Below are 26,503 nucleotides of genomic sequence, written 5' to 3'. Positions count from 1 at the left end.
CCCCATTGTGAACCTGAATGTTTTCCTGCCCAGTATATCATGATTTTACCATCCTTCTGTTTTTCTTTTGTCAACATAATTAATAGTTTCTTCCATTATTATGTCCTTAAATTTTCCAGGCCACCGTGCAGGAGCTTTGCTTTGCATGATAAAGTTTAGGACTTTACTTGAACATATGGGATACTTAGTAAAATTACCATCATCATTTAGCTGGGTTCACTGGTTTTGGTATCTGTTAGCTCTTTTGAGCTCTGATTCTGCATGGTTGGCATCCATGTATGTTTGAATTGTTAATCGAGCCCCGTCCAGATACAAATTATATATGCTTGTCACTTGAGGTCTAGTGAGATATATCTGAACTTGGTGAATTAATCAAGAGTACGCACACCTTGGCAGCAGTTAGCATCCAGTACTGGTACTTGGGATGCACAATAACGACAGCTCTTTATATGAGTCATTTGTTGTGAGCCTTCATTAAGTGGAAGATTAGAGTTCAAGACCTCTTATTCTGCTAGCCTTTGAGTGATTAATCTCAGAGCCAAGCTGTGTCCAACCATAAAGACAGAATGCCTTCTTGGCTTATGAAGATCTCTTAGGCTAGTAGAATTGGATGTTAAGATATGAAATGATGCTCCTTTTATTTTGAGTAGTTTTACGTGATGGCCTAAACCATTTCGACCTCTTGGATCTTGGATGTGTATTAGCTTCAAGCAAGGGTTCTTTGCATACTTGTGTATGTCATGTTTGTTATTTAAGTTGCATCCTTTTTGTCCTGCTCCTGCAATTCTATGTCCTACAAATTAGACATCTACGTCTTGTTTTTGATGACCACTTAACAACATGCTTACCCACCAAGTTCTTTGCATTCGCAAAGGTTTTTTTTCCGTTAAGCATACTTGCCCATCCAATTCCTTTTACAATCAACTGGATCATAAGGAATCGGGTAAAATTAAAAAAAAGTCTTTTCAAAACACTTCTAAAAGACATTTTGATTTTTCTTGTTTCAAAATGATGTTTTTGATCTTCTAATTATTAACACCATTAGTCAACAGTTAAAAAATTTATAACCAATACTATATAAATATTTTAAGTCACCAATGACTTTTTTTTTTTTAAAAAAAATCTCATGTTTTCTTTCAAAACTTAATAAAATTTATTTTCATATTAATAAAATTCAATATTTAACAAAAAAGAAAAAAACTTAAAACTTCATAAAATTTAGAAACGGGATTTGTGAATCTGGTAATTTGTCTTATTTTAATACTTAATTATTGACTAACAATGTTAACAATCAAAGAATCAATAACATCATTTTAAAATAAAAGAGATCAAAATATCATTTTGAAGTGTTTTGAGGTACTGTTTGGATTTTACCATAAAGAATCCAATTCAAAAAGTAGAGCCAAATTGTTCCAACAAAGAAGAGGTATTGAGTGGAAAATATGTACATTAAAAGACACATGGATATGGATCCAAACTTGAGCCCAAGAAGTACGACCCAAGAATTTTAATGAATTGGGTGAAAGTTTAGTGAAAAGTCCACAAATTACAAAACCAAAAGTTTGGACCATATTTTGCCTCAAAACTATACCCCAACCCTGCCCGAACAGATTGGACACCTCTAAAATGAAATATGAAATAAAACTTTAGAAGCCTATTTGGGTAGCCACCGGACTGCGCCTTGACAACGAAAACTCCGCCTTACTATTGAGGCAGATTAACGGCGATGAGCCGAAACGTTAAAATCAGGGCGACTTTTGAAACGCATCGTTTCATATTCGGATTACGCGCCATTTTGTGGAGAAACGCATCGTTCATATTCTGACGGTTTCCTTTTCAATTCATTGCTCTGCTTCGCTCCGTTTCTTCATTTTTCTTTTACGTTTCTCAAGCCAAGGTTGTATTCTCGCTTACACTTTTGATTTCCAGTTTCATTGCCGTACTAAAAGTTTCTTTAAAGATTTGTGATTAATAGATGATTAAATGTTTTTGTAATTGACTTTCTGTGGTGACTTCTTTTTTTGTCATTTTATGACAATATAATGTTGTCTATGTGATGTTGTGAGACTGTCTGCAAGTCCAGCCGGTTCAAAATGTTGGGATGTAAATTTGTCTTGTCCTTTTCATCTTCTGTCGGTCTTTTTATTCTGTTTAATCTAATTGTCAAATATACTGATATTGACATAATGGAAACTTTTCGGCAATGAACAGTAGTCTTTTGATGCTACCTTTCCGTGATAAAGTCGAATTCATATTTAGAAATAATTTTAATACTAATGAAGTACATAAAATTAGAAACAATTGAAATCCTTGGTCTCGCTTTTCTTGGACTCCAAGACTGGTTTGTCTACTCTAATATATGAAGCGTTACTGGACTCTGTTACTGCAAATAAAGGGAGCGGAGTCAAATTTTTGCTTTGTTTGATGTGGGATTTTGCGGTGGTGAACATTAATTTTCTGTGTTTGAACCGTTGAGTGCAGGTTCTGGGTTTTGAGACAATGAAGGCTTCAATGATTTATCATCACTTTTTTCTGTTTCTGTTGATGATACTCTCTGTTTCACCAAGATGCCGGTCATGGGGTTGGTTCTCTTCTTCTGCAGAAACTTATTCTAATACAAAGGCGATTCGCCATGCCTCTGTGGCTGAATTCTCGGTGGATGGTCTAAACGATGAGAAGGGAATCAGGTTGCTTGAAGATGCTAAGAACAAGTTGGTTGGGTCAAATTCTTGCTGGAAGAATGCTTATAGACATCTCTTTGCTGGCTGCAAAGAGATCATTGCTACAGACGAGAAGCGTTCAAGATTTGCATGGCACCTAAGTGACTGCTTTCAAAAGGATTCTGGAAGGTTCCCTTTCCCGTTTTGTGACACAAAATCTCCCATGGTTTATTGCCTAAAGCATTTAAACGACTTGGAACACAAGGTTTATCTCGAATTTTTGCTTGAGACTAACTCCATCTGCTATCAGTTACAGTTAAGCTTTCGTCTCTTATCAGCCAAGTTAATATCAGTTTTACTTTGCTTGCTTTTTTTTCCTTATGACGACCAGAATTTGTGTTTTTGGTGTTATCAGGAACCAGGCGTTTAAGCATGACACCGAGAGTCTGGTTAATGAACTGATAAATTCAGCCCAATATGCAGAAGACAAACTAGATTCTATAGAAGAAACAACAAATGTTCTGTTGCAGAGTTCAAATCAGATTCATGATTCATTAAATGCAGTTGATGTTCGAATTCGTAATGTAGATCAAACAACTCACAGTTTAGAAGGTCATATGCACAGTTTAAATGAGCGCTGGCGGACAGTTTACAAGCAAGCTGTAGATATTGCAGCTTCGCAAAAAGAGCTGCGAAATGGTCAGGCAATGATGAATGATCAACTCAAGGAAGGATTAGCATTGCTTGATGGTGCTAACAAAAATTTGGGGCATGAAATAGATAACTTGAAAAATGAAGCTATTTCAATAGAGAATGAGATAAGCAGAGTTGGAAATGCAATGTCTTCAAGCATAAACAATCTGCAAAGAACAGCTGATGACATTGGAAATATGGCAGGGATTTCTCTAGATAAGCAACAACAAGTTCTAGAGGGGCAGTCAACAGCACTTGAGGGTCTACGATCTCTGACTAGATTTCAATCTGAAGCACTAGAAGAGAGCAGGTAAAACAGGAAAAAAAAATTTTACGAGAACATATCAAACTCAAGAGTTTCAATAATTTTTCTTTTTCTTACTTGTTTCTGAATTATAGGAATGCTCTGCAGCAGATAGCTGAATATGGCCAAAAAGAACGGGAAGAGCTTCTTAAACAACAAGAACGGCTTCAACAAGTCCACGATCACTTGGTTGAAAATTCCAAGTCAATGTTGGCAGCTCAGGTTTAGCATTGTTAATATCCTTCAGTAATGTTCTTGCATGGAATAGCGTTCTGATTGGTTTTCTCATTTTACAGGAGGCTGTGGAATCAAAGCTAGCAAGCATGTTCATTGTCATAGATAAGCTACATGCCCTGCACAATGCCATGCTCTTTGAATCAAGATTAATTAAAACATTCTTAGTCTACTCTATGTCAATTTTTATCATCTACATGTTCACTAGCACAAAACAAACATATACCGTAAGACCCAGGCTATATATTGGTATGCGTACATACTTTGCCTTGCTTGTATCTCTTTCTTTTTTAATTCGTTATTCCCTTATCTTCTTCATATTGGATAGTAGATTCGAGAACTTTAAATAAGGTCCTTTGCAATGTAAAAGTTTCATTTTGTTGGCAGGACTATGTGCTACATTCTTGGTAGAAGTTGCCGTTCTTCGCTTCACAACAAATGATATTGAACAGAAAACGTGGATGGTAAATCTGGTTAGGTCACTGTTTGTGCTCATTGCTTCTATTCAGCTTCTACATGCCATTTTCACATACAGGTATACATAATAAGATTGACATTTGTGCAAAGACAGATTTATAGATTGCATGACTTAATTAATTCCTTGTAATAAAATATGCAGGGACTATGAATATTTGAACCATCAGATCTTATTAACATTAATGGACAAAGTTAATATAATTCAAAGCAACGGAGCGTTGTCATGGGAAACGGATAGTGATGTGGATTGGTCTTCTTGGATAGATGATGAGTTAGCAGAGGATGTAGACAAACTTGAAGACCCTGACTTTAAAATTCAAGAAGAATTTGGAGAGAATTCAATCATAACCTCTTCGAACACAAGAAAATATAATCTCCGCCACCGTAAATGCTGAAAGCTTACTTAATGCTGGTGCACCTGACTCTTAACACACAAGCACAAACCCAAAATTTGTATTCTTTTCCAACGATTAAACTCTTAACGTTCATTTATTCAGTACTAACTGCTCCTATATGTACAGAATGGCAAATTGATGCCAGAAATTATCATTCAATAGAGCTTTGAGTTTAAAATTTTTTATTTATTCTAACTTGTATGTTACAATGGTATAGCAGAAATTATCATAAAATAGAACTCTTGGCTATTAAGTTTTGATCTATTCTTTACCTCTCTATTACAATGGTAAGCAGATTGTCATTATCGTTTTGTACTTGTAGTGGAGATATCCAAATCAGAATCTCCACTTCATGTTAAAAACATTTGAAGATTAGCTAGAACTTGTGACAGTGTCTTATGTTTGATACATTTTCTACTTTCCTCGCAAGAGCTGTTTATTCAGAGCAATTTACAATTTAGGCCACCACTTTGTGTTTTAAAGAGGCTTCATCCTATAATTTTTTCTATAGGTCTCTTGTCTGTCTCCATGGATTCCCTTTTATTTTTTTTCTTCATTTCTTTTTGTTTTTTTACCTTCCTAGCATAACCAATATGGCAATAAAAGTTGAGCCTTTGACCCCCGTGTGTAAAACCACAGTTTGCATATAAAACTCGTCTAACTAGTTTGTGCTATAGTCCTTATTCCATGTACAGTAGCCAGTAATATGTACTTCTTTCTGATCAGATGATAAATTTTCCTCAAAATAATGGAGATTGCACTGAGCCCAGGTTTTTAATTGAAACAGAGAATTTTAACATCTGTTATTAGATTTACTCGGCCATTCATTTATGATTGAGTATTTTAGGATCACAACCATATGAGCTTATATTAAAGAAGAAATTAAGGAGTAGAGACTGTTCGAATGCTATTAGCCGTATTTCTCGTATAGGCAGGCACAATGTTTGAATGGAACTACCATGTATCACCTAAACATAATCAGTCTCCTTGTTACCCATGAAACAATTTTAACCCATCAGCAGTCTAAATGAGTTAAAAAATAGTTTCTATCTGCTCATTCACAGTCCTACGCCATAATCCTTCTTGATGTACATATGAAGCACAATACCTGTAATGTCGGTAGATTTCCAACTTCTTCTGTATCTTCCATCAGTTCACTCTAAAATTTTCTATGCTCCACAGAATTACAAAATTCAAAACCTGCACCTCCCTCAAAATTGTGAATTCTGTCTGTACTTGCATCAAGCTGCATCCAGCCTTTCTTTGATTTCCTCTTAACTATATCAACTTCCTAACCTATATTTAAATTGCCTCGTACATCCCTGCATTTGACCGAAGACAACATGAAACAGTTTCCAGGACTGTTTGGTTCGAGCTCAAACAACCTTTTTTCAACACGCTATTAAAGAGAAACATTGCCATGGGATCATTAAGAGTTGAGCAGTATATATGCTGCCACACATCATGTTGTTCATAAACTCCATTGCCTCCTCGACCTTCTTCCTACTCTACCGAAGATATCTACCAAGTAAGCATAATCCTTTAGACTTATTAAAACCCCCAAATCCATCCCTGCTAGAACCCTGGATTGATTAAAAGTCTACAACCAGATAAATATTACCCCATTTTCCTTGATGCCAGATTCAACCATCTCATCGAATAACTGATTGTATTTTCCATGTGCCGCCCATTGATTGCAAATTGTAAAAGCCGTTAAACATGGTATTTTATGAAATCAAATGTTTACTCAGTTCATAAGTGAGCATTTGGCTTAATCATACAATCTGGCCATGCATCCCTTTGCTACAATAAAACGTTATCATAATGGACACACTTAAGAAAACGTTGCAAAGAAAAACCTAACTGTAACACCCCGTAAAGGGGGCCCGACCATTGAAGGAAGAAAAAAAAAAGAAAAAGGTGAGGCCGGCCAAGAGAAATAAAAGAAGAAAAGAGAAGAAGGAAAGAAAGAGAAAAAGAAAGAGAGAAAGGGAGAGTGGCGTGCTGGAGAAGAAGAAAGAAAAAGGAAAAGAGAGGGAGAGCAGCGGCGTGCTGGAGAAGAAGAAAGAGAGAGAAGAAGAAAGAGAGAGAAGAAGAAACAAGAAGGAAGAGAGAGGGAGAGCAGTGGTGCCGGAGGAGAAGGAAGAGGGAGAAGGAAAAAAAAGAAGAAGAAGGAAAAGAGAGGGAGAGCAGCGGTGCCGGAGGAGAAGGAAGAGGGAGAAGAAAAAGAGAGAGGGAAGGAAGAAAGAAAAAGAAAGAAAAGTAGAAGAGGAACGTCGGCTGGAAGGAAGGCCGACGGTAAGGGGACAAAAGAGAGTAAGAAAAAATGATAATAATAATAAAAATAATAAAAATATAAAATAATAATAATAATGGGTTTTACTATTCAGGAGCAGTAAATAAAGGTGGTGCACTGCAGTGGCAGATTAAAAAAAACGACGAGCGATCGGTAAGAAAAAGTAGCGATGTAACGTTCCGTTATTGTGAGGTGAGTGAGTGTTAAATTTCAAAAATTATATCTCTATAAATATATTATATATATTACATTTGATGGTTGATGAAATTGTGAAAAGTATGAGTTGGTAGAAAATTTTAACTTGTTTGTAATTAAAATCAAGGATTTTTAATTCGTTTTTTTTATATTATACATAAGTATATATTTACAAGGTTTTCATTACGGGAAAACAAATCTTTCAATGGCTTTCGCTTTAAAATCATACTTTGCAAGCTTGTGTGATGTTGGGCTAATGGTCATTATTTTATTCATGAGATTTGATAAAAAATAAATAAATTTATTGATTTCACTTAACATGTTGATTTAATGGATATGACATGCTTTGAAATAAATTATGCATTAAATTGCAATGATTTTTATTTTAACGTGATTGAAATACTATGGGTGGCCTGGGTAGTTCCCACGAGTAAGTAAAAAAGGGACATGAAGTCCCGATTTATATAGGGTGGCGGGGGTATTTTCCACGAGTAGGTAAAAGGGGGACCTGAAGCTCCGATTTATATAGGGTGGCGTGGGTAGTTCCCACGAGTAGGTAAATGGGGACCTGAAGTCTCGATTTATATATGGTAGAGTGGGAGGTTTCCACGAGTAGGTGATGATGTCTGAGAGAGTAAGCCTAAGGGCTATACTAACCCTACCCGAGGATGATGCTCACTTGTAGATTTTTATTACACAATGCATGGCATTTACACTTGAAATTTATTATTGAATGGCAATTGGAATTTACGTATTCATTGGTGATCAGTGATTTCGCATTTTTATGTTTGAGACTCTTTATTCTACACTTGTCATTGAATTTATTGTTAACAGAATATCAAAGTTGAAAGATTTTTAGTATTCTAAATATAATCGTTTTCATATATGTTTACTTGTGATTTATTATTTTTAAGACTTGCAAGGTATAAAAACAAAATCTCTCAGTTTAATGGAGTTTGTTTTCTATGCCTACTTTTAGTTTTATAAATATCCCATCTTTATGTTTGTTTCCCCTCTTCACCTGCTCACGGGGTCGATGATGATCACTGAGTCTGTGAAACTCACATCCTTTTTATTTTCCCTTTTTCAGGTGAGGATCAGCCTAGCGCATACTCGTCGACGTGTTCAGTCTATTGAGAATAGGTAAAAACATCTCTTAGCTCGCTCCGAGTCACTTCGCTGTCTAGGGTCAAGTTACATAAGATTTTTATATGTTGTGAATTATTGTAATTCATGGATATGTATTGTTAAAAACTTGGTGGTTGACATTTAATTGTTATTATTTAAAAAGAAATATCAGTAGTATGACTATTATTATTAATCGCTTATGCTCGTGAGAGCATATTTAATAAATGTCTCAAGAATTTCATAGAGGCTTGTTCGGGACTTGACGGGATCTCCCGAAGGTCTCGGACGCTGGTAGCGAATGAGGTTGGGTCGTTATAGACTTGGTATCAAAGCCCTAGGTTTAGTCAAGTCCTAGAAATTTTTGTGTTAGTCAACGGAGTTGTAGGAGTTAATGTAGAGTCTTGTTTATGATTTGTGACTGCAGCACAAGTCATAGACAAGAGGCTATATAAACTCTTATCCTTAGCAACTTACCCTTCTTCTATCGTCATGTAAAGTTCATAAGTAGTGCCATTGTCTGAGTTTAAGATGCCACCCGGAACACAAGCTGCTGTTGGAAAGATTTTAAGCAAATGATCCTGATGAAAGGTTGATGTAATGATATATCCATCTGACTAAAGGTGGAGGAAAGTGGAGCTGGACTGACAGGTCCTTAATAACTCATTCATTTGGTGGAGTTAAAATTTGAGCTTGATATATAAATCACTTTAAAGAATCGATTTAAGAGTCTAAATGGATTACTATGCAAACTATGGTGCAAATGATTAGTCTTGAATTTGATTTCTTCAAAAATAAGAGACTTAGAAAATATTGATTTTTGAAAATGCTCTAAAAGAGAGCTTCTGCATTCTAAGTTTAGGACAACTTTGATCTTATGACCGTAAAGGCGAGATGCAATAATTAAGTAAATTATTCATTTTATAAATGTGATTGGTTAAGGATCAATGAGTAGGTCAAGATCTTAACATTAAGTAGTGTACAATTTGATAGTTATGTATTTGAGAGTTATTTGGAGACAATTGCTTAAATCCAATTTGCATTAAATGTTATGGTAAAATAATATGATTGCTAGTAGTGAAATATGCCTAAACGACGATTTTGGCATAGCACAAAAAAGGGTGAAATAGATATGTTGAAATTAATGTTCTGATAGCGTGCGTATGATAGAAAGTTAATTTGTAAATTGTAGTTTTCATGACCATGACATATATGAAGGTTATAAATATGTGAGTATACACTTGGAGTTGTAATTTACGAGTTTGGAGTATTTAAAATATGGTTGAAGGGAATTAGCATTAATCAAAGTACGTAAATTTTTAATTAATTCCTGTGAGGTATGAATAATAGTAGAAAGGATTAGTGTCGTGATGCTATGTGGTGCTAATGGACCTAGAAATACACTCTTTGAAGTAAATATGGAAGTAGGGAAAGGTGAAACTCTTGAATTAATAATAAGGTAAACATAAGGTGTTGATCCATATGGATTAATTTCATGACAATTTTAAGTTAAAGTGATTGGACAATGTGAGTTGCAAGATAAGGAAAACAATCAGTTACGAATGTTAAAGGAATTGTGGACACTAGAATGGGTGAATAACTATGTGTGGTAGTATGGAATTGAAAATTTGTCTTACCATATGGAAAGGGTGTTTTTAAGTGAAAACTTGTTTGATTGATCATAAGTGCTAAGAGACAACATAAACTTAAAAGTATTGACTAGACCTAGAGCATGTGACTAATTTAGTAGTCTTAAAAGTATGAGAATTTCCTTATGGAAGAAATTTCTAGCAGTTGCATTGCTGCAATACCAACCATCCAGCGCCATAGCATTACGAACATCCCGTGTTTCGGTCACATGATCAAAGTGTGTGGAGTATGAAAATAAATTTATAAGTTGAATTCGTGACATTGACCTTGCTACTGAACATTATTATGTGGAGGTTTAAATGAGTTAGGAATATTACGTGAACTAAAAGGTTTCTTCATGGACTTAGATATCGTGGCATGCAAGTAAAAAAAAAAAAGGAAATTGGAAAGTTACTAAGATATTCTGCAATGTGATGAACCAAGAGGAATATTACGTGGGCTAAAGATGAATACTAAGATATAAAGAGACGCTAATACCAAGTGAGGAAATTGTGAAGGAATTTGAGGTTGGCATAGCAATAGAACGAATTTACCATACCGTTAAGAAGATTTGCAATCTTATTATGATATTAGTTGAAGGAAAAAAGACTGGTAATAAGACAAGGTTAATTATGTGGCGTATGAGAAATCTAAGAATACAAATTGAGGTATAAATAAATGAGAATATATTAAAATATCTCAGAGAATAAGTGCATGCTTTTGAACTGAATGTGTTTGAAGGATTAAGGAGTAAATAAGTAACTAAGTGTTCGACAATGTATGAGAATTTTGAAATGAATAGACCCAATTACAAGTGTCAAGAAAAATGGTTAGTAGTACTTTAAAAGATTTTATATACATGATAAGGAAATGTGGAACTTGGAATTGTCAGGGAGCTTAATGGTATATTGGTATAAAGGAATAATATAAGATGATTGAAAGTAATCCTGATAATAAAGCTGGTTAATGAGAATGCTTAATGTGGAAATTGGAATTCAAAAACGCAAGAGGTGCACACGACTCCAATGAATCTAAATCTCAAGTGACTAACTAATATCGAAATGAATAAAGATATATAGGATGGAAGTATAAAAGGTAAATGAAAAATGAAGATGACTTTTAGATATTGTGATATTGCATAGATGCAATGATGAATTAAAGAAAACCTTTGAAGAATCAACAAGATCGTAAAGCATATGCGGATATCGGATTGTGATTGGCTGAAAATGATACTTAATGATTGAAATGTGGTTAATGACATTGTGATACAAGGATGCGTGGTGTAACGAAACTTATGTATATGGTTGGGAATGATAAGAGAAAAGCTTGAGTTTGTAAGTATGTAAAGTTGTACATCATTATAATGTGAGTTCACATGGACTATATGATAGATAAAGTCTAGTAGAATGTAAGTTGAATGATAACTTAAATGTCAAAAAAGTGAATTGGAGATTGATTATATTCTGATGTTCGCAGACTAACTATGATTTATGGAAGTGAAAAAGAAGGATAAATTAGAAATGTCGAAAATGAGAAAAGTGAAGTAAAAAGGGAATTCGATTTGAATATAGTTGACAAGAGTTCTTACACGGTGATGAATGTTGATGTTTAAAATAAATATATATGTATATGTGGAGTCGCGTATGTAAGCAATAAAAGTGAAGAACTATTTTTAGTAATTTGAGTTTTGAGCACAATATGTCTGAAGAATAGCGTAAATGGTACAATGATAAGAGATATCATTAAAAAAAAACAATTGAACTATGTGGTTATGGAGAGAATTCCGGAACAATAGTGAAGATGGGGTCATATGGTCGAAATGTAGGAATAAATGAAGTATTATTTTTTTATTTATGCTAAATTATCTGTGCGGCTATGATGCGATGGATGAAAAATAAATGGTGATGGTATTATAAGGTGAATATTGGCGAATTGAGTAAGAAAGATAAAGTCTAATTTTGTCAAGGATGGTCAAAAAGGTTACAAGGCATAATAATGATAAATATGTTAAAGCATGAAAGACTAGAACTATTGAAGAGAATTAAATGGCATGTTTATGATGGTGTAAGCTACCTAATAGGGTATAAGGATTGAAAGTAAACGAGGTGGATAAAAAAATCAAAAATAAAAAATTCCTTATAAATGAAGGAATGAAATAGGAGCCTAGAGTGGAATTAATGAATCAACATTGACCTGAATTCGGGGACGAATTCTATTTAAGTGGGGGAGATTGTAACACCTCGTAAAGGGGGCCCGACCATTGAAGGAAAAAAAGAAGAAGAAAAAAATGGGGTCGGCCAAGAGAAATAAAAGAAGAAAGGAGAAGAAAAGAGAAGAAGGAAATAAAGAGAAAAAGAAAAAGAGAAAGGGAGAGCGACGTGCTGGAGAAGAAGAAAGAAAAAGGAAAAGAGAGGGAGAGCAGCGGCGTGCTGGAGAAGAAGATAGAAGAAGGAAGAGAGAGGAAAAGCAGTGGTGCTGAAGGAGAAGGTAGAGGGAGAAGGAAAAAAAAAGAAGAAGGAAAAGAGAGGGAGAGCAGTGGTGCCAGAGGAGAAGGAAAATGGAGAAGAAAAAGAGAGAGGGAAGGAAGAAAGAAAAGTAGAAGAGGAACGTCGGCTAGAAGGAAGGCCGACGGTCAGGGGAGAAAGGAGAGGAAGAAAAATAATAATAATAATAATAATAATAATAATAATAATAATGGGTTTCACTATTCAGGAGAAGTAAGTAAAGGTGGTGCACTGCAGTGATAGGTTAGAAGAAACGACGAGCGATCGGTAAGAAGAAATAGCGATGTAGCGTCCCGCTATTGTGAGATGAGTGGGTGCTAAATTTCAAAAACTATATCCCTGTAAATATATTATATATATTACATTTGATGGTTGACGAAATTGTGGAAAGCATGAGTTGGTAGAAAGCTCTAGATTGTTTGTGATTGAAATCAAGGATTTTAAATTCGTTTTTTTTATATTATACATAAGTTTATATCTACAAGGTTTTAATTACGGAAAAACAAACCTTTCAATGGCTTTTGCTTCAAAATCATACCTTACAAGCTTGTGTGATTTTTGGGCCAATGGTCATTATTTTATTCATGCGATTTGATAAATAAATAAATAAATTTATTGATTTCACTTAACATGTTGATTTGATGGATATGACATGCTTTGAAATAAATTATGCATTAAATTGCAATGATTTTCATTTTAACATGATTGAGATACTATGGGTAGGACCTGTTACCACACCAGGTCAAGTGTGGTCTTTGTGCACAAAGTAATAATTGTTGATTATTGATTTTTGATTATAAAAGGGGGACTTGAAGCCCTGATTTATATAGGGTGGCGTGGATAGTTTCCACGAGTCGGTAAAAGGGGACCTGAAGCCCTAATTTATATATGGTGGCATGGCTAGTTCCTATGAGTAGATCAAAAGGGGGACCTGAAATCCCGATTTATAAATGGTGGCGTGGGAGGTTCCCACGAGTAGGTGATGATGTTTGAGAGAGTAAGCCAAAGGGCTATACTAAACCTACTCGAGGATGATGCTCACTTGTAGATTTTTATTACACAATGCATGGCATTTACACTTGAAATTTATTATTGAATGGCAAGTGGAATTTACGTATTCATTGGTGATTAGTGATTTCGCATTTTTATGTTTGAGACTCTTCATTCTACACTTGTCATTGAATTTAATGTTAACAGAATATCAAAGTTGAAAGATTTTTAGTATTCTAAATATAATCTTTTTCATATATGTTTACTTGTGATTTATTATTTTTAAGACTTGCAAGGTATAAAAACAAAATCTCTCAGCTTAATGGAGTTTGTTTTCTATGCCTACTCTTGGTTTTATAAATATCCCATCTTTATGTTTGTTTCCCTTCCTCGCCTACTCACGAGGTCGATGATGATCATTGAGTATATGAGATTCACACCCCTTTTATTTCTCTTTTTTCAAGCACGGATCAGCCTAGTGCGTACTTGTCGGCGTGTTCAGTCTACTGAGAATAAGTAAAGGCATCTCTTAGCCCGCTCCGAGTCGCTCCCCTGTCTAGGGTCAAGTTACATAAGATTTTTAGATGTGAATTATTGTAATTCATGGATATGTATTGTAAAAAACTTGGTGGTTGACATTTAATTGTTATTATTTAAAAAGAAATATCAGTAGTACAACTATTATTATTAATCGCTTATGCATGTGAGAGCATATTTAATAAATGTATCGAGAATTTTATAGAGGCTTGTTTGGGACTTGGCGGGATCTCTCGAAGGTCTCGAACGTCGGTAGCGATCGAGGTTGGGTCGTTATACTAACAAAACGCAGTTCTTTCTCCCTGCATCCTCCTAAACGTCTGGCCTACTCAAAAAGCTGATCTCACTTATCAAAACCTACAATCAGCAAATTGTGAGATACAAAACTTGTTTCAGTCATTTCATTGAACACCTTAACGTCTCCTTGTTTGGAAACACACGCAATTATCAAATAAGCACAACAATATATGATTGGTAACTTTATCAAGCTCTTCACCAGGCCCGATATTCTGAATATGAACTGTTTTTTTAACAGCCAACAATTTTGAAACTGGCACATTCCTTGAATGTAATAGAAATAGAAACAAACAGATTTTCTCCAAACCCATTTGGAGGAGATCAAGGCATTGGCTCTTTCGTTTGGCTTCGCCTGGCTCCGCCATTTTGTGAGACCTCATTTTGTTATGTAGTGAGACTTCATTTCATGTTTGGACACTTTGCGGATCTCATCTCACAGTTTTGTTGGTTGAAAATTGAAATGGAGATAGCGAAAATCACTATTGGAATTTTGCTTTCTTTTGGCCAAAAAAAATCCTAATATATTTTTTGCATGGAAAAATAATGTTGCTCATTTTTAGTACCCTTTATTATTTAGGCTTTGCTTGATAAGACGATGATGATATGGAGGACAGTGTTGACACCTAAAAATTACCCAAACCAATGGGTAGGAGTCCCCTAGCAGAAGAGGTTTGCAACTGTTGCAAAGAGTTTTGATTGAATTAGGAGACTTAACTGGCAGAAGCACAAGCATCCAACACGCAGTAACGGTAAGACCAAAAGGGGAAGACCAAGTCGAGTTCACATGGGCCTAAAAATCAACTAAAAACTTCAAATAGAAGCGTCGACAAGTTTCTTTTCGGTCGAGGTAGTCAAGTAAACTTTGACCTATCGAGAATGAGAAAGTTAATCTTGCAAACAGAAAGATTGAAAAGACAAGTTGAGGGGTGGGAGATTCAACATGTAAGAAGAGAGGCAAACTAGAGAACGGATACCTTAGTAAAGGAGGGAGTTCAACTTCAATCTGTTGTTTTGAGAACCTTTATGTTAGTTGAATTTCTTATCTTTGCTGAGGGGTTTTCCTTAGATTCTAGCTGGGGTCAATGAGCTGAATCAATGAAATGGAAGTGTTTGTGACCGAAGTGTTTGTGACCAAGATCGAATGTCATGTTGATTCAAGGTTGAATTACCTTACGTGGCTGTGCAATGCACAAGTTTGGTCCTTTGTTTTTGGTTTTATTTTGGTGTTTTTTCCTTTAGTGTACATGTTGCTAGGAGGATGATGATTTACGTGATCCCAGAACCTGTCTTTTTTGTTGACCTTAGGTTTGGGCTATAGGGAAGTTTATTTTGTAAATTTTTCCTTTTGAGTTTTGTCTTGTTTCCCTACATGTTTTTGGTTGTACGCAAGAAAGAGGCTTTTTGGAAAGCAACATTTTTAAAAATGACCCTTAAAGATAAGATATTTTTAAAAATAACATTATTTATAATTTTAACTATTTTTAACTAAATTAGATAAAATTACCCTTAATGAAATTATACGTTATAATGTTACATGTCACGTACAAAAATATGTTACACGTCATATGCAAAAGCACGTGACACGTCATGGTTAGGTTTTTACACACTATGTATAGAAACATGTGACATGTCATGTACAGAGACATGACAAGCCATGTACAAAAACATGTGACACATCATGGTTAGGTTATTACAGGCTATGTTGAAAAGAATATTGTTGTTACACACCATGTACAAAAACGTGTTACACGTCATGGTTAAAAAAAGTTGTTACACACCATGTTGAAAAAAAAATTGTTGTTACATGCCATGTTAAAAAAATATTATTGTTACACGCCATATTCAAAAACATTTTGTTATACTTTAATGTTTAAAATGTTGTTGTTATTTACGAACCAAAACTTTAAATCCTCTCAACCCTCTTCATTTTTTTTGTTTTTTTTTGACAATTTGGTACCGATTAAAGTGTTTCTAAAATATTTTCATAAATCAAAATATAAATTTTCTTATCTAAAACACCTATTTCAACTAAAAATAAAAAAAAATTTCTTTGAAAACCTAAGTTTATAAATTTCAATTTTTTGAGTTTATTGGTGTCTAGGTCCCGAATTGATTTAATTAAAAGCTATTTCAAACATTTGTGATCATTTCTACCGTTTTAATTTTACTCAAAATACCTAAAAATTAAATTTCTCAAATAGCCACCCATCAAAGCACATCAAAACCATCGTTTGGTGTCTTAAAAGCGCAAGAAAGAGAAATATGAAAATACAGAAGAGAGAAATCAAAAGCATAACAGACGAATGCCGAAGAGAGAAATCGATAAAATATGAGAGACTAGGATGATGAGAAAGAAATCATAAACACAAATGAGAGAAAATTGTGATAAATAATTTAATTTATTTAAAATAATTTCAAAAATATTTTTATTAAATCAAGATTAAATATAATTAAATATAGTTAAATTTATTTTAATTATTATTTTTAAAATATTTTTATAAAAAATATTATTTTTCGTAATTTTCTCTTTTGAAAAATTTATGAGTAGGAGCTGTTGTTGAGTGTTTTTTGGATATGGTGCTTTTTGGGAAGACTGACTGCCTTGCGACAGAGGATTTTTGGGACGATACTTGCTGATTACCTCCGAATCTTATTGCTTGCATGTCCATTTTATTGCTGATCTATTTTTGGTGGTTAAAAATATTCATTCACTCTTGATGGTTTAAAAGTATTCATCTACACCTGGTATTTAAAAGTATTCATCCATCTTGGTGGGTTAAAAGTATTCTTATTATTAAAATAATAATTAACCTAACTATCACAATTACAATAATTTTAGTGACCGCTTTCATGTTAATGAACATAATTATTAAATGATATCGCCTTCACTTCATAAAATAGATGAAATTAATGATATTTCATTAAATATTAATATAATATACATTGATGCATATATTCATAATACTTCAATCTTTTCAATAAAACTATTAAAAAAATTAAAAAATTGTTTGCACTCTTTTATAAAAAAAAACACATTATTTCATATTTAAATTATAACTTATTTTTTCATATTCTAACGACTTTGTTTTCAAGTCATTGCTCCCTCTCTTTTTCTTTTTTTACTCACATCTCTCAAGTCAAGGTTGTCTTATCTCTGACACATTTGATTTTCAATATCATTACCATACTAAAAGTTCTTTTAGGATTTGTTATTAATTAGTCTATTATATATTTTTTAATTGATTTTGTGGGTTGAGTTCTTCTTTGTCACTTTACGAAAAGAAAAGGTTGTCTATATGATGTTAAGATTGCAAGTTTAAGAAGTCCATCTGGTTAAGAATATTGGCATGTAATTTTATCTTGTCCTTTTACAAAACTGATATTGACATAATGAGAATTGTTGGGCAATGATCTTGCTTTTTGTCTTTTGATGCTACCTTTCTTTTATAAAATAAGATTGATAATAAGAAAATAAATAATTTTAAGATTAATAAAATAAATAAAATAAAGAGCAATTGAAATATTTGGACCGGCTTCTCTTAGACTCCACTCTTGTTAGTCTAGTGCTATATATGAAGCTTTATTGGACTTTGTTGCAAAAAGTAAAGGGAGCATAGTCAAATTTTTGCTTTGTTTGATGTAGGATTTTGAGGTGGTGAACATTAAATTTCTGTGTTTGAAATGTTCAGTGCAGGTTTTGGGTTTTGAGAAAATGAAGGCGTCAATGATTTATCATCACTTTTTCTTGTCTATGTTGGTGTTGCATTGTGTTTCACCAAGATGCCAATCATGGGGTTGTTTCTCTTCTTTTGTAAAAACTCATTCTAATACAAAAGCGATCTATCATGCCTTAATGGCTGAATTCTCGATTGGAGGGCATCAGGTTGCTCGAAGATGCTACGAAGCGTTCAAATAGATCATTGCTACATATGAGAAGCGTTCAAGATTTGCATGACACCTAAGTGACTGCTTTCATAAGGATTCTGGAGGATCCCCTTTTTCCGTGTTGTGCACAAAATCTCTCATGATTCATTGCCTGAAAAATATTTGGCACTGGACTTGGGACTTGATTAAGCGGATTAGACTGAATAGACCCGGATTGGGCTGAGTTAGAACCGGCCAACCTCTATTTTTCCTCTTCCACCCTCCCTAACTCCTCCCTTTAATCCTTCCATTTAAACCTAAAAATCCCAGAAAATTTCCTTCCATCAATTTCTATTCTCAGCCAATCTCTCTCTGTATAGCGTGGCTCCGGCTTCTAAGCTAGCCCCTCGTTGACTTTGGTGCAAGTGCATATACACCTTTTTTTTCTTTCTTTATTTGAATTATTTATTATTGTTCTTTTTTTGTATTTTATTTTGGACCTTTTCTGTTGGGCCTTATATGTTTGGATCCAATAAATTGATGGCTCGATGAAAATAATTGGATATTGAAGTTTCCATTGCATTTGTAGGCCCAATTAATTTGAATTTTATTTATTTAAATTATCTAAGTAAATATAGGTGACAACGAATTAACAATATATTTACCAATACCTTTACCTTGCGTACTTCAGCATTGTAATGGTTTTAACATCATTATACTTTTATATAACATTGTATCATATATATACTAATGCTTTTAAAGATACTTTTCTATATGAATTAATAGATTTTTATATTACTATGTTTCATGTGGACAGCATGGATTTTAGTAAATGAGTTCATTTGGATATGGGTTCAAAAGTTCCTCATTGGCATGGGTTGAAATTAAACTGAACTTCCTGTTCAAAACTTCTAGTAGACTCGGTTTAAGACTTCTGGTAAAAAATTCATATTGGATTTCAAACTTCTGTTTAGGAATATCAATGGATACCCTATAATCGGGTATCTTGTATTATTCGATTCGCTTAAGGTTAAAGTATTTTATAATTGAGCTCGAGTTGGATTCGAATAGTGGTTTTAGGATACCCATTACCTAAAATCAATTATAAATAATGATTTTTAACATGAAATGTTAGTTTTATCTATATATTCTTATAAGTTCTCATAATTAATGTAATATTTTCTAAAATTTATCAATTATTCTAAATATGATTTTAAATTTTAATTTAATTTTTATGAACTAATTTTAATTTATTAAATTAATTTTCTTTAATAATATATATAAAAATGGATTTTAACTTCATTTGAATCGGGAATTTAACAAGTATGAGTATTTAACAAGAAATGTCTAAATTATTTAGATGCAGGTTCAAGTACCAATTCAAAAATTTAATTAGATATTTATAAAGTTTAGGTACTTTATCAAATAATAGGGTTCAAGTTAGAATATCTTAAAAATAACAGTTACTCTACTTGTTAATATCCTTACTCCTCATTAGAATTTTAGACTACATGTGAGCCTTCTGTCAAATTTCAATTTTGGACCATTAACTAGATATTGTAATCTAACTAGGTAATAGCAGTATATAATAGCATTATTATACAACATCATTAAAAACAAGTTTTCTTGGTGCATCATTTAGCCTCATCAAATACAATATATATTGACTCTTTAACAATTAAAAAACTTTTGTTAAACACTTTATCAACCATAGAGTTAATTTCATAACCCATGAAAATAACTTCATCACTCTTAACATCAAATTTTCAATGTTATGTTTTCCATTACTTAAAATATAGAACCTGCAACCAAAACTCCTTAAATATAAAATGTTTAGTTTTCTTCTTTTGTAAAGCTCATAGGGACTTTTCACAATAAAGGCCTAAATGATATTTTATTTAAAACATAGTGAGCTGTGTTGACAACCTCAATCTAAAAATATTTTTGACAAATTATTTTCATAAATCATTTTTCTTGCCATTCCTTTCAAAATTTTAATTTTCCTCTTAACAATTCCATTTTGTTGTGAATTTTAGGATATATAAAAATTGTATCCAAAACCATTTTCACTATAGAACATTTTCAAAATTACCATTTTCAAAAATTGCATTCAAAATTATTTTCACAAAGCATATTATTTATGGTTTACTCATTAGTATGCATGTTTTAGGATTTTATGTCAAATTTTTTGTTTAGAATGGCATGTTGTAGGATTTATTTTATGCATTGTTGATTATGTTTGGATGCTAAGAATGTTCTCTGCTTATATTTATGGATTTGACAACGTGTTGGGTTAGGGGAATGGAATAACCATTCCCTCTATTCTCATTATTAAAATAAAACTGTATTTGGTTTAATGGAATGACTATTCCTCGAAATGATCATTTTAAGAGTGGCCTGAATAGCCATTACCAAACCCTTTTGGTAATGGATATTACGGATGCTGAGAATAAGAAAAAAAGTTGATTATAATATTGAGTACTATATTACATGCAAAAATATTATCGATGCTTATTTTGTTTCGATTATATTTTTTCCTCTATTATGACACAATTTATTAAGATTTTTTCATTTTTAATGATTTCAAGTACTTGATTTTTTTCTAGAATTTTATCAATTATTTTAGAGGTCTCTTTTAGAGTTTATGTTTCCTTTTTTTTACCATTTTCCTTATTTACTCTTTTTTTTTTCGATGACTTTATTTTTGGAACCGATTGATTTTCTATGTTTCTGACGTGCATTGTCCAATAGGGACATCTATTGTAATAAGAGCATTTGTAACTAGTATATAAGATTTAATTATTCTTTTTAAGTTAGTAAATATGTCTTATAACTGATTTGTTATATTTTGCAAATGAATTATATTTTGAACTTCAAGTTCATATTAATTTATGTAAAGATCAAAACTTGATAATAATAATGTATTCCAAGAAATATCTTTTTCCAACTACTTATTTTCTCCCTCAAATGTTGGACAAATTATTTCATTAAAATGACAATCGACAAATCTTATCATCAATAAATCTCTTGTTGATGTTTCTAGATATTTAATTATAGATTAACATTCCTATCCAACATATATTCCTAACTTTCTTTGAAGATCCATTTTTACATGTTATGGTAGAGTAATTGGGACATATATCGCACATCTAAAAATTTTTAAATGAGAAATATTTAATTCTTGACCATAAAACAATTATATGGGGGAGAATTTATGATAACTTGTTGACATGATGTGTATAAATGCTGCTACATGTAAAAGGCTTGCCCTTAAATAAAAATGGAGAGTTTAGTTTTCATGAGTAACGACCTTACAATTAGTTGGAAATGTTTAATAAATGATTTTGCTTGACTATTTTGTGTATGAATATGAGTAATAGATTGTTCAACAGTTATTACAATTAATATGCAATAATCATTAAAAGCTTTAGATATAAATTCATCAGCATCGTTAAGACGAATAGTCTTGATTATATAATCAAGAAAATGTGCTTGTAAAAGAATGATTTAGGTGGGTAATTGTGTAAACACCAAATTGCAAGTTAATAATAAACACATATGTGACCATTTAGTCAATGCATTGATTAAAATCATAAAATATTTAAATAGTCTATATGGTGGATGTATGGATCTACATATACCACCCTAAATACGTTTCAAAAATATTAAGGATTCATTCCCAAGTTTAGCTGGTAATAGCCTTATAATTATTTAACTTTTAGAGCAAGTAACACATGAGAGTTCATCAGATTGAAATTTTTTTTGATTTTTTAATAGATGACCATATGTATTTTCAATAATTTTTTACAAGATAACCCAACCGGTAATGCCAAATATTAAAATTATTATTAAATTTCTAATTTACTATAACACGAGTTTTAATCATTCTAATATTTGTGTAGCACAAACTAGAGAACAAAGCGGGTAATTTTTCTAACAGATGCTATTTCCTCGAGATAATAGATGTAAAATAAAGTTTTTAAGTACCTTTTTCACTCATTGTCTCAATATGATACCATAAACTCTATCTTCAAAACCTAATAAATTTCTTTGAAACTTAGTAGAAAATAATGTATATTTTAGTATAAACTTTGTTCTTCCAGATAGTAAAATATGGACTCTTCCAAATCCTTTTATTAGTTTTGTATTACCAGATATTGTATTGACGATAGTTTCTTCCATTGTCAAATGAGAAAAATATTTTTTATCTTTAAATATAGTGTTCGTTGTATTAATCTTATATTTCTTTACTATTCATTCACTCTTGGTATTTAAAAGTATTTGTCCACGGATTAAAAGTATTCTTATTATTAAAATAATAATTAGTGTAATCACTACAATTACAATAATTGTAGTGACTTTTTACATGTTAATAATCATAATTATTAAATAATATCATATTCATTAAATATTAATATAATAGACATTCACACATATATTCATAACAGTTAAATATTTTTAATAAAAATATTAAAAAATAAAATAATCACATTCGAACATTTTACTCTTAATGGATACATATTCCCTTATTCAAAAAATAAAATTCAAATCTTTTTTTTAATTAAAAAAAACTTTATACACCCTTTTATAAAAAAATATTATTTTATATTTAAATTATAACGTATCATTTCATATTTTGACGGTTTTCTTTTCAAACCATTGTTTCCTCTTTATAACGTATCGTTTTATATTCTGATAACGTATCGTGACGGTTTTCTTTTCCAGTCATATTTCCTCTCACTTTTCTCAAAGTAAGGTTGTCTCATCACTGACATGTTTGATTTCCAATATCATTATCATACTGAAAGTTATTTTAGGATTTGTTATCAATTAAACAATTATATTTTTCTAATTTCATATTCTGACTGTTTTCTTTTCAAGTCATTGTTCTCTATTTTTCTTTTCCTCTACTTTTCTTTTACCTTTCACTTTTCTCAAGTCAAAGTTGTCTTATCACTGACACATTTTTTATTTTCAATATCATTACCATTCTAAAAGTTCTTTTAGGATTTGTTATCAATTAGACGATTATATATTTTTTTAATTGATTTTGTGGGCTGAGTTCTTCTGTCACTTTATGAAAAGAAAATGTTGCGTTAAGATTGCAAGTTTAAGATTGTGTGCAGGTCCAGTCGGTTAAAAATGTTGGCATGTAATTTTATCTTGTCCTTATCATCTTCTGTTAGTCTATTTATTTTGTCTAATTTAATTATCAAATATCGATTGAACAAAACTGATATTGACATAATGGGAAATGTTGGGCAATGAACCTTCTTTGTCTTTTGATGCCACTTTTCTTTTATAAAGTCGGATTGATAAAAAATAAATAAATAATTTTAAGATTAATAAAATGAAAAAATAAAAAGCAATTGAAATATTTGGATTGGCTTCTCTTGGACTCCACGACTTGTTAGTCTAGTGTAGTATATGAAGCTTTATTGGACTCTGTTGCAAAAAGTTAAGGGAGAGGAGTCAAATTTTTGCTTTGTTTGACGTAGGATTTTGAGGTGGTGAATATTAAATTTTTGTGTTTGAAATGTTCAGTGCAGGTCTTAGGTTTTGGGAAAGTGAAGGCTTCAATGATTTATCATTACTTTTTCCTGTCTCTGTTGGTATTACTCTGTGTTTCACTAAGATGCCAGTCATGGGGTTGGTTCTCTTCTTCTGCAGAAACTCATTCTAATACAAAAGCGATTCGCCACGCCTCAGTGGCTGAATTCTGGGTGGATAGTTTAAATGATGAGAAGGGAATCAGGTTGGTCGAAGATGCTAAGAATAAGTTGGTTGGGTTAAATTCTTGTTGGAAGAATGCTTATAGACATCTCTTTGCTGGGTGCAAAGAGATCATTGCCACAGATGAGAAGCGTTCAAGATTTGCATGGCACCAAAGTGACTGCTTTCAAAGGGATTCTGGAAGGTCCCCTTTTCCGTTTTGTGACACAAAATCTCCCATGGTATATTGCCTGAAAAATTTGAACGACTTGGAACACAAGGTTTATCTCGAATTCTTGCTTGAGACCAATTCCATCTGCTATCAGTTACAGTTAAGCTTTCGTCCCTTATCAGCCAAATTAATTTCAGTTTTACTTTGATTGCGTAATTTTTTCCTTTTTATGCTGACCAGAATTTGGATTTTTGGTGTTCAGGAACCAGGCATTTAAGCATGACGCCGAGAGACTGGTTAATGAACTGATAAATTCAGCCCAGTATGCAGAAGACAAACTAGATTCTATACGAGAAAGAACAAATGTTCTGTTGCAGAGTTCAAGTCAGATTCATGATTCATTAAATGCAGTTGATATTCGAATTCGTAATGTAGATCAAACAACTCACAGTTTAGAGGGTCATATGCACAGTTTAAATGAGCGCTGGCAGACCGTTCACGAGCAAGCTGTAGATATTGCTGCTTCGCAAAAAGAGCTGCAAAATGGTCAGGCAATGATGAACGATCATCTCAAGGAAGGATTAGTAACGCTTGATGGTGCTTACAAAAATTTGGGGCATGAAGTAGATAACTTGCGAAATGAAGTTATTTTAATAGAGAATAAGACAACCAAAGTTGGAAATGCAATGTCTTCAAGCATAAACAATCTGCAAAGAACAGCTGCTGACATTGCAAATAAGGCAGGGATTTCTCTAGATAAGCAACAAGAAGTTCTAGAGGGGCAGTCAACAGCACTTGAGGGTCTTCGATCTCTGACTAGATTTCAATCTGAAGCACTGGAAGAGAGCAGGTAAAACAGGAAAAAAAAATTTATGAGAACATATCAAACTGAAGAGTTTCAATAATTTTTCTTTTTGTTACTTGTTTCTGAATCATAGGAATACCATGCAGCAGTTTGCTGAATGTGATCGAAAACAACGGCAAGAGCTTCTTAAACGACAAGAACGGTTTCAACAAGTCCACGATCACTTGGTTGAAAGTTCCAAGTCAATATTGGCAGCCCAGGTTTAGCATTGTTATATATCCTTCAGTAATGTTCTTGCTTGGAATAGCATTCCGATTGGTTTTTTCATTTTACAGGAGGCTGTTGAATCAAAGCTAGCAAGGATATTCATTGTTATAAATAAGCTACATGCCCTGCACAATGCCATGCTCTTTGAATCAAGATTAATTAAAACATTCTTAGTCTACTCTCTGTCAATCTTTATTATCTACATGTTCACTAGCACAAAACAAACATATACTGTGAGACCCAGGCTATATATTGGTATGCATACATACTTTTACCTTGTATCTATTTCTTCTTTTTTTTGGTTGCATTACTTATTCCTTTAGCTTTAAATAAATTCTTTTGCAATGTAAAATTTATTTTTGTTTTCAGGACTATGCGCTACATTCTTGGTAGAAGTTGCGGTTCTTCGCTTGACAACAAATGATATTGAACAGAAAACATGGATGGTAAATTTGGTTAGGTCACTATTTGTGCTTATTGCTTCTATTCAGCTTCTACAAGCCATTTTCACATACAGGTATGCATAATAAAACTGACATTTGTGCAAAGACAGATTTATAGACTGCCTGACTAAATTAATTTCTTGTAATAAAATATGCAGGGACTATGAATATTTGAACCATCAGATGTTATTAACATTAATGGAGGAAGTTAATAATATTCAAAGCAACGGAGCGTTGTCATGGGAGACGGATAGTGATGTCGATTGGTCTTCTTGGATAGATGATGAGTTAGCAGAGGATGTAGACAAACTTGAAGACCCTGACTTTATAATTCAAGAAGAAATTGGAGAGAATTTAATCACAACCTTTTCCAACACAAGAAAATATAACCTCCGCCAGTGTTAAATGCTGAAAACTTACTTCAAATCCAAATTTGTATTCTTTTCCAACAATTAAATTATAGTCATTTATTTAGTACTAACTGCTCCTTCTCCTTGTACACAATGGCGAGTAGATATCAAAATTAATAAAGTTTTTGCGTCAGAAGTAGATATAAAAAGATAGACTATAACGTAAAAGATTGTTTTTTTTTTTTAAAAAAAGATAATTTTTTTTATTCTAACTCGTGTGTTACAATGGTATAGCAGAAATTATCATAAAATAGAACTCTTGGCTGTTAAGTTTTGATCTAGAACATGCAACGATGTCTTCTCTTTGATACTTTTTCTACTTTCCTTGTGAGACCTGTTTATTCAGAGCAATTAAGCGCACTGGTCTAGTGTTTAAAAGAGTTACTCTTAGAGTTCTTGTATATGTGGATACCCTTTATGTTTTCTTCCTTTCTTTTTTTACCTTCCTCGCACAACCAATTAATATGGCACTTAAGTTGAACCCATTACCCCAG

The 26,503-nt window shown here is 32.7% G+C and overlaps 2 protein-coding genes across 2 annotated transcripts; both read left to right on the top strand.

The window, feature by feature from the left end:
- Nucleotides 2,500-4,909, top strand: LOC18600686 (protein GAMETE EXPRESSED 1). The gene is made up of 6 exons (XM_018118942.1): nucleotides 2,500-2,975; nucleotides 3,076-3,663; nucleotides 3,753-3,879; nucleotides 3,954-4,140; nucleotides 4,279-4,426; nucleotides 4,511-4,909. Exons 1-6 carry the CDS (start codon nucleotides 2,500-2,502, stop codon nucleotides 4,761-4,763), a joined length of 1,779 nt encoding a protein of 592 aa, XP_017974431.1. The 3' UTR covers nucleotides 4,764-4,909.
- Nucleotides 23,780-26,036, top strand: LOC108661531 (protein GAMETE EXPRESSED 1-like). Its single transcript, XM_018118941.1, has 6 exons — nucleotides 23,780-24,243; nucleotides 24,347-24,934; nucleotides 25,023-25,149; nucleotides 25,225-25,411; nucleotides 25,526-25,673; nucleotides 25,758-26,036. Exons 1-6 carry the CDS (start codon nucleotides 23,780-23,782, stop codon nucleotides 26,002-26,004), a joined length of 1,761 nt encoding a protein of 586 aa, XP_017974430.1. The 3' UTR covers nucleotides 26,005-26,036.

This window comes from Theobroma cacao, chromosome 4, assembly GCF_000208745.1.
Source record: "Theobroma cacao cultivar B97-61/B2 chromosome 4, Criollo_cocoa_genome_V2, whole genome shotgun sequence".
NCBI classification, from domain to species: Eukaryota; Viridiplantae; Streptophyta; class Magnoliopsida; order Malvales; family Malvaceae; genus Theobroma; species Theobroma cacao.
Note: the sequence above shows the minus strand (reverse complement) of the source record. Positions and strands in the feature narration are given on the sequence as shown.

What these genes read in the sequence shown, in the direction of transcription:
- LOC18600686 (XM_018118942.1), top strand. Translation starts at nt 2,500, where the DNA reads ATGAAGGCTTCAATGATTTATCATCACTTTTTTCTGTTTCTGTTGATG. An exon ending in GAAGCACTAGAAGAGAGCAG is followed by an intron (nt 3,664 to 3,752) that starts GTAAAACAGGAA and finishes TCTGAATTATAG; the next exon opens with GAATGCTCTGCAGCAGATAG. An exon ending in AGTCAATGTTGGCAGCTCAG is followed by an intron (nt 3,880 to 3,953) that starts GTTTAGCATTGT and finishes CTCATTTTACAG; the next exon opens with GAGGCTGTGGAATCAAAGCT.
- LOC108661531 (XM_018118941.1), top strand. Translation starts at nt 23,780, where the DNA reads ATGATTTATCATTACTTTTTCCTGTCTCTGTTGGTATTACTCTGTGTT. An exon ending in GAAGCACTGGAAGAGAGCAG is followed by an intron (nt 24,935 to 25,022) that starts GTAAAACAGGAA and finishes TCTGAATCATAG; the next exon opens with GAATACCATGCAGCAGTTTG. An exon ending in AGTCAATATTGGCAGCCCAG is followed by an intron (nt 25,150 to 25,224) that starts GTTTAGCATTGT and finishes TTCATTTTACAG; the next exon opens with GAGGCTGTTGAATCAAAGCT.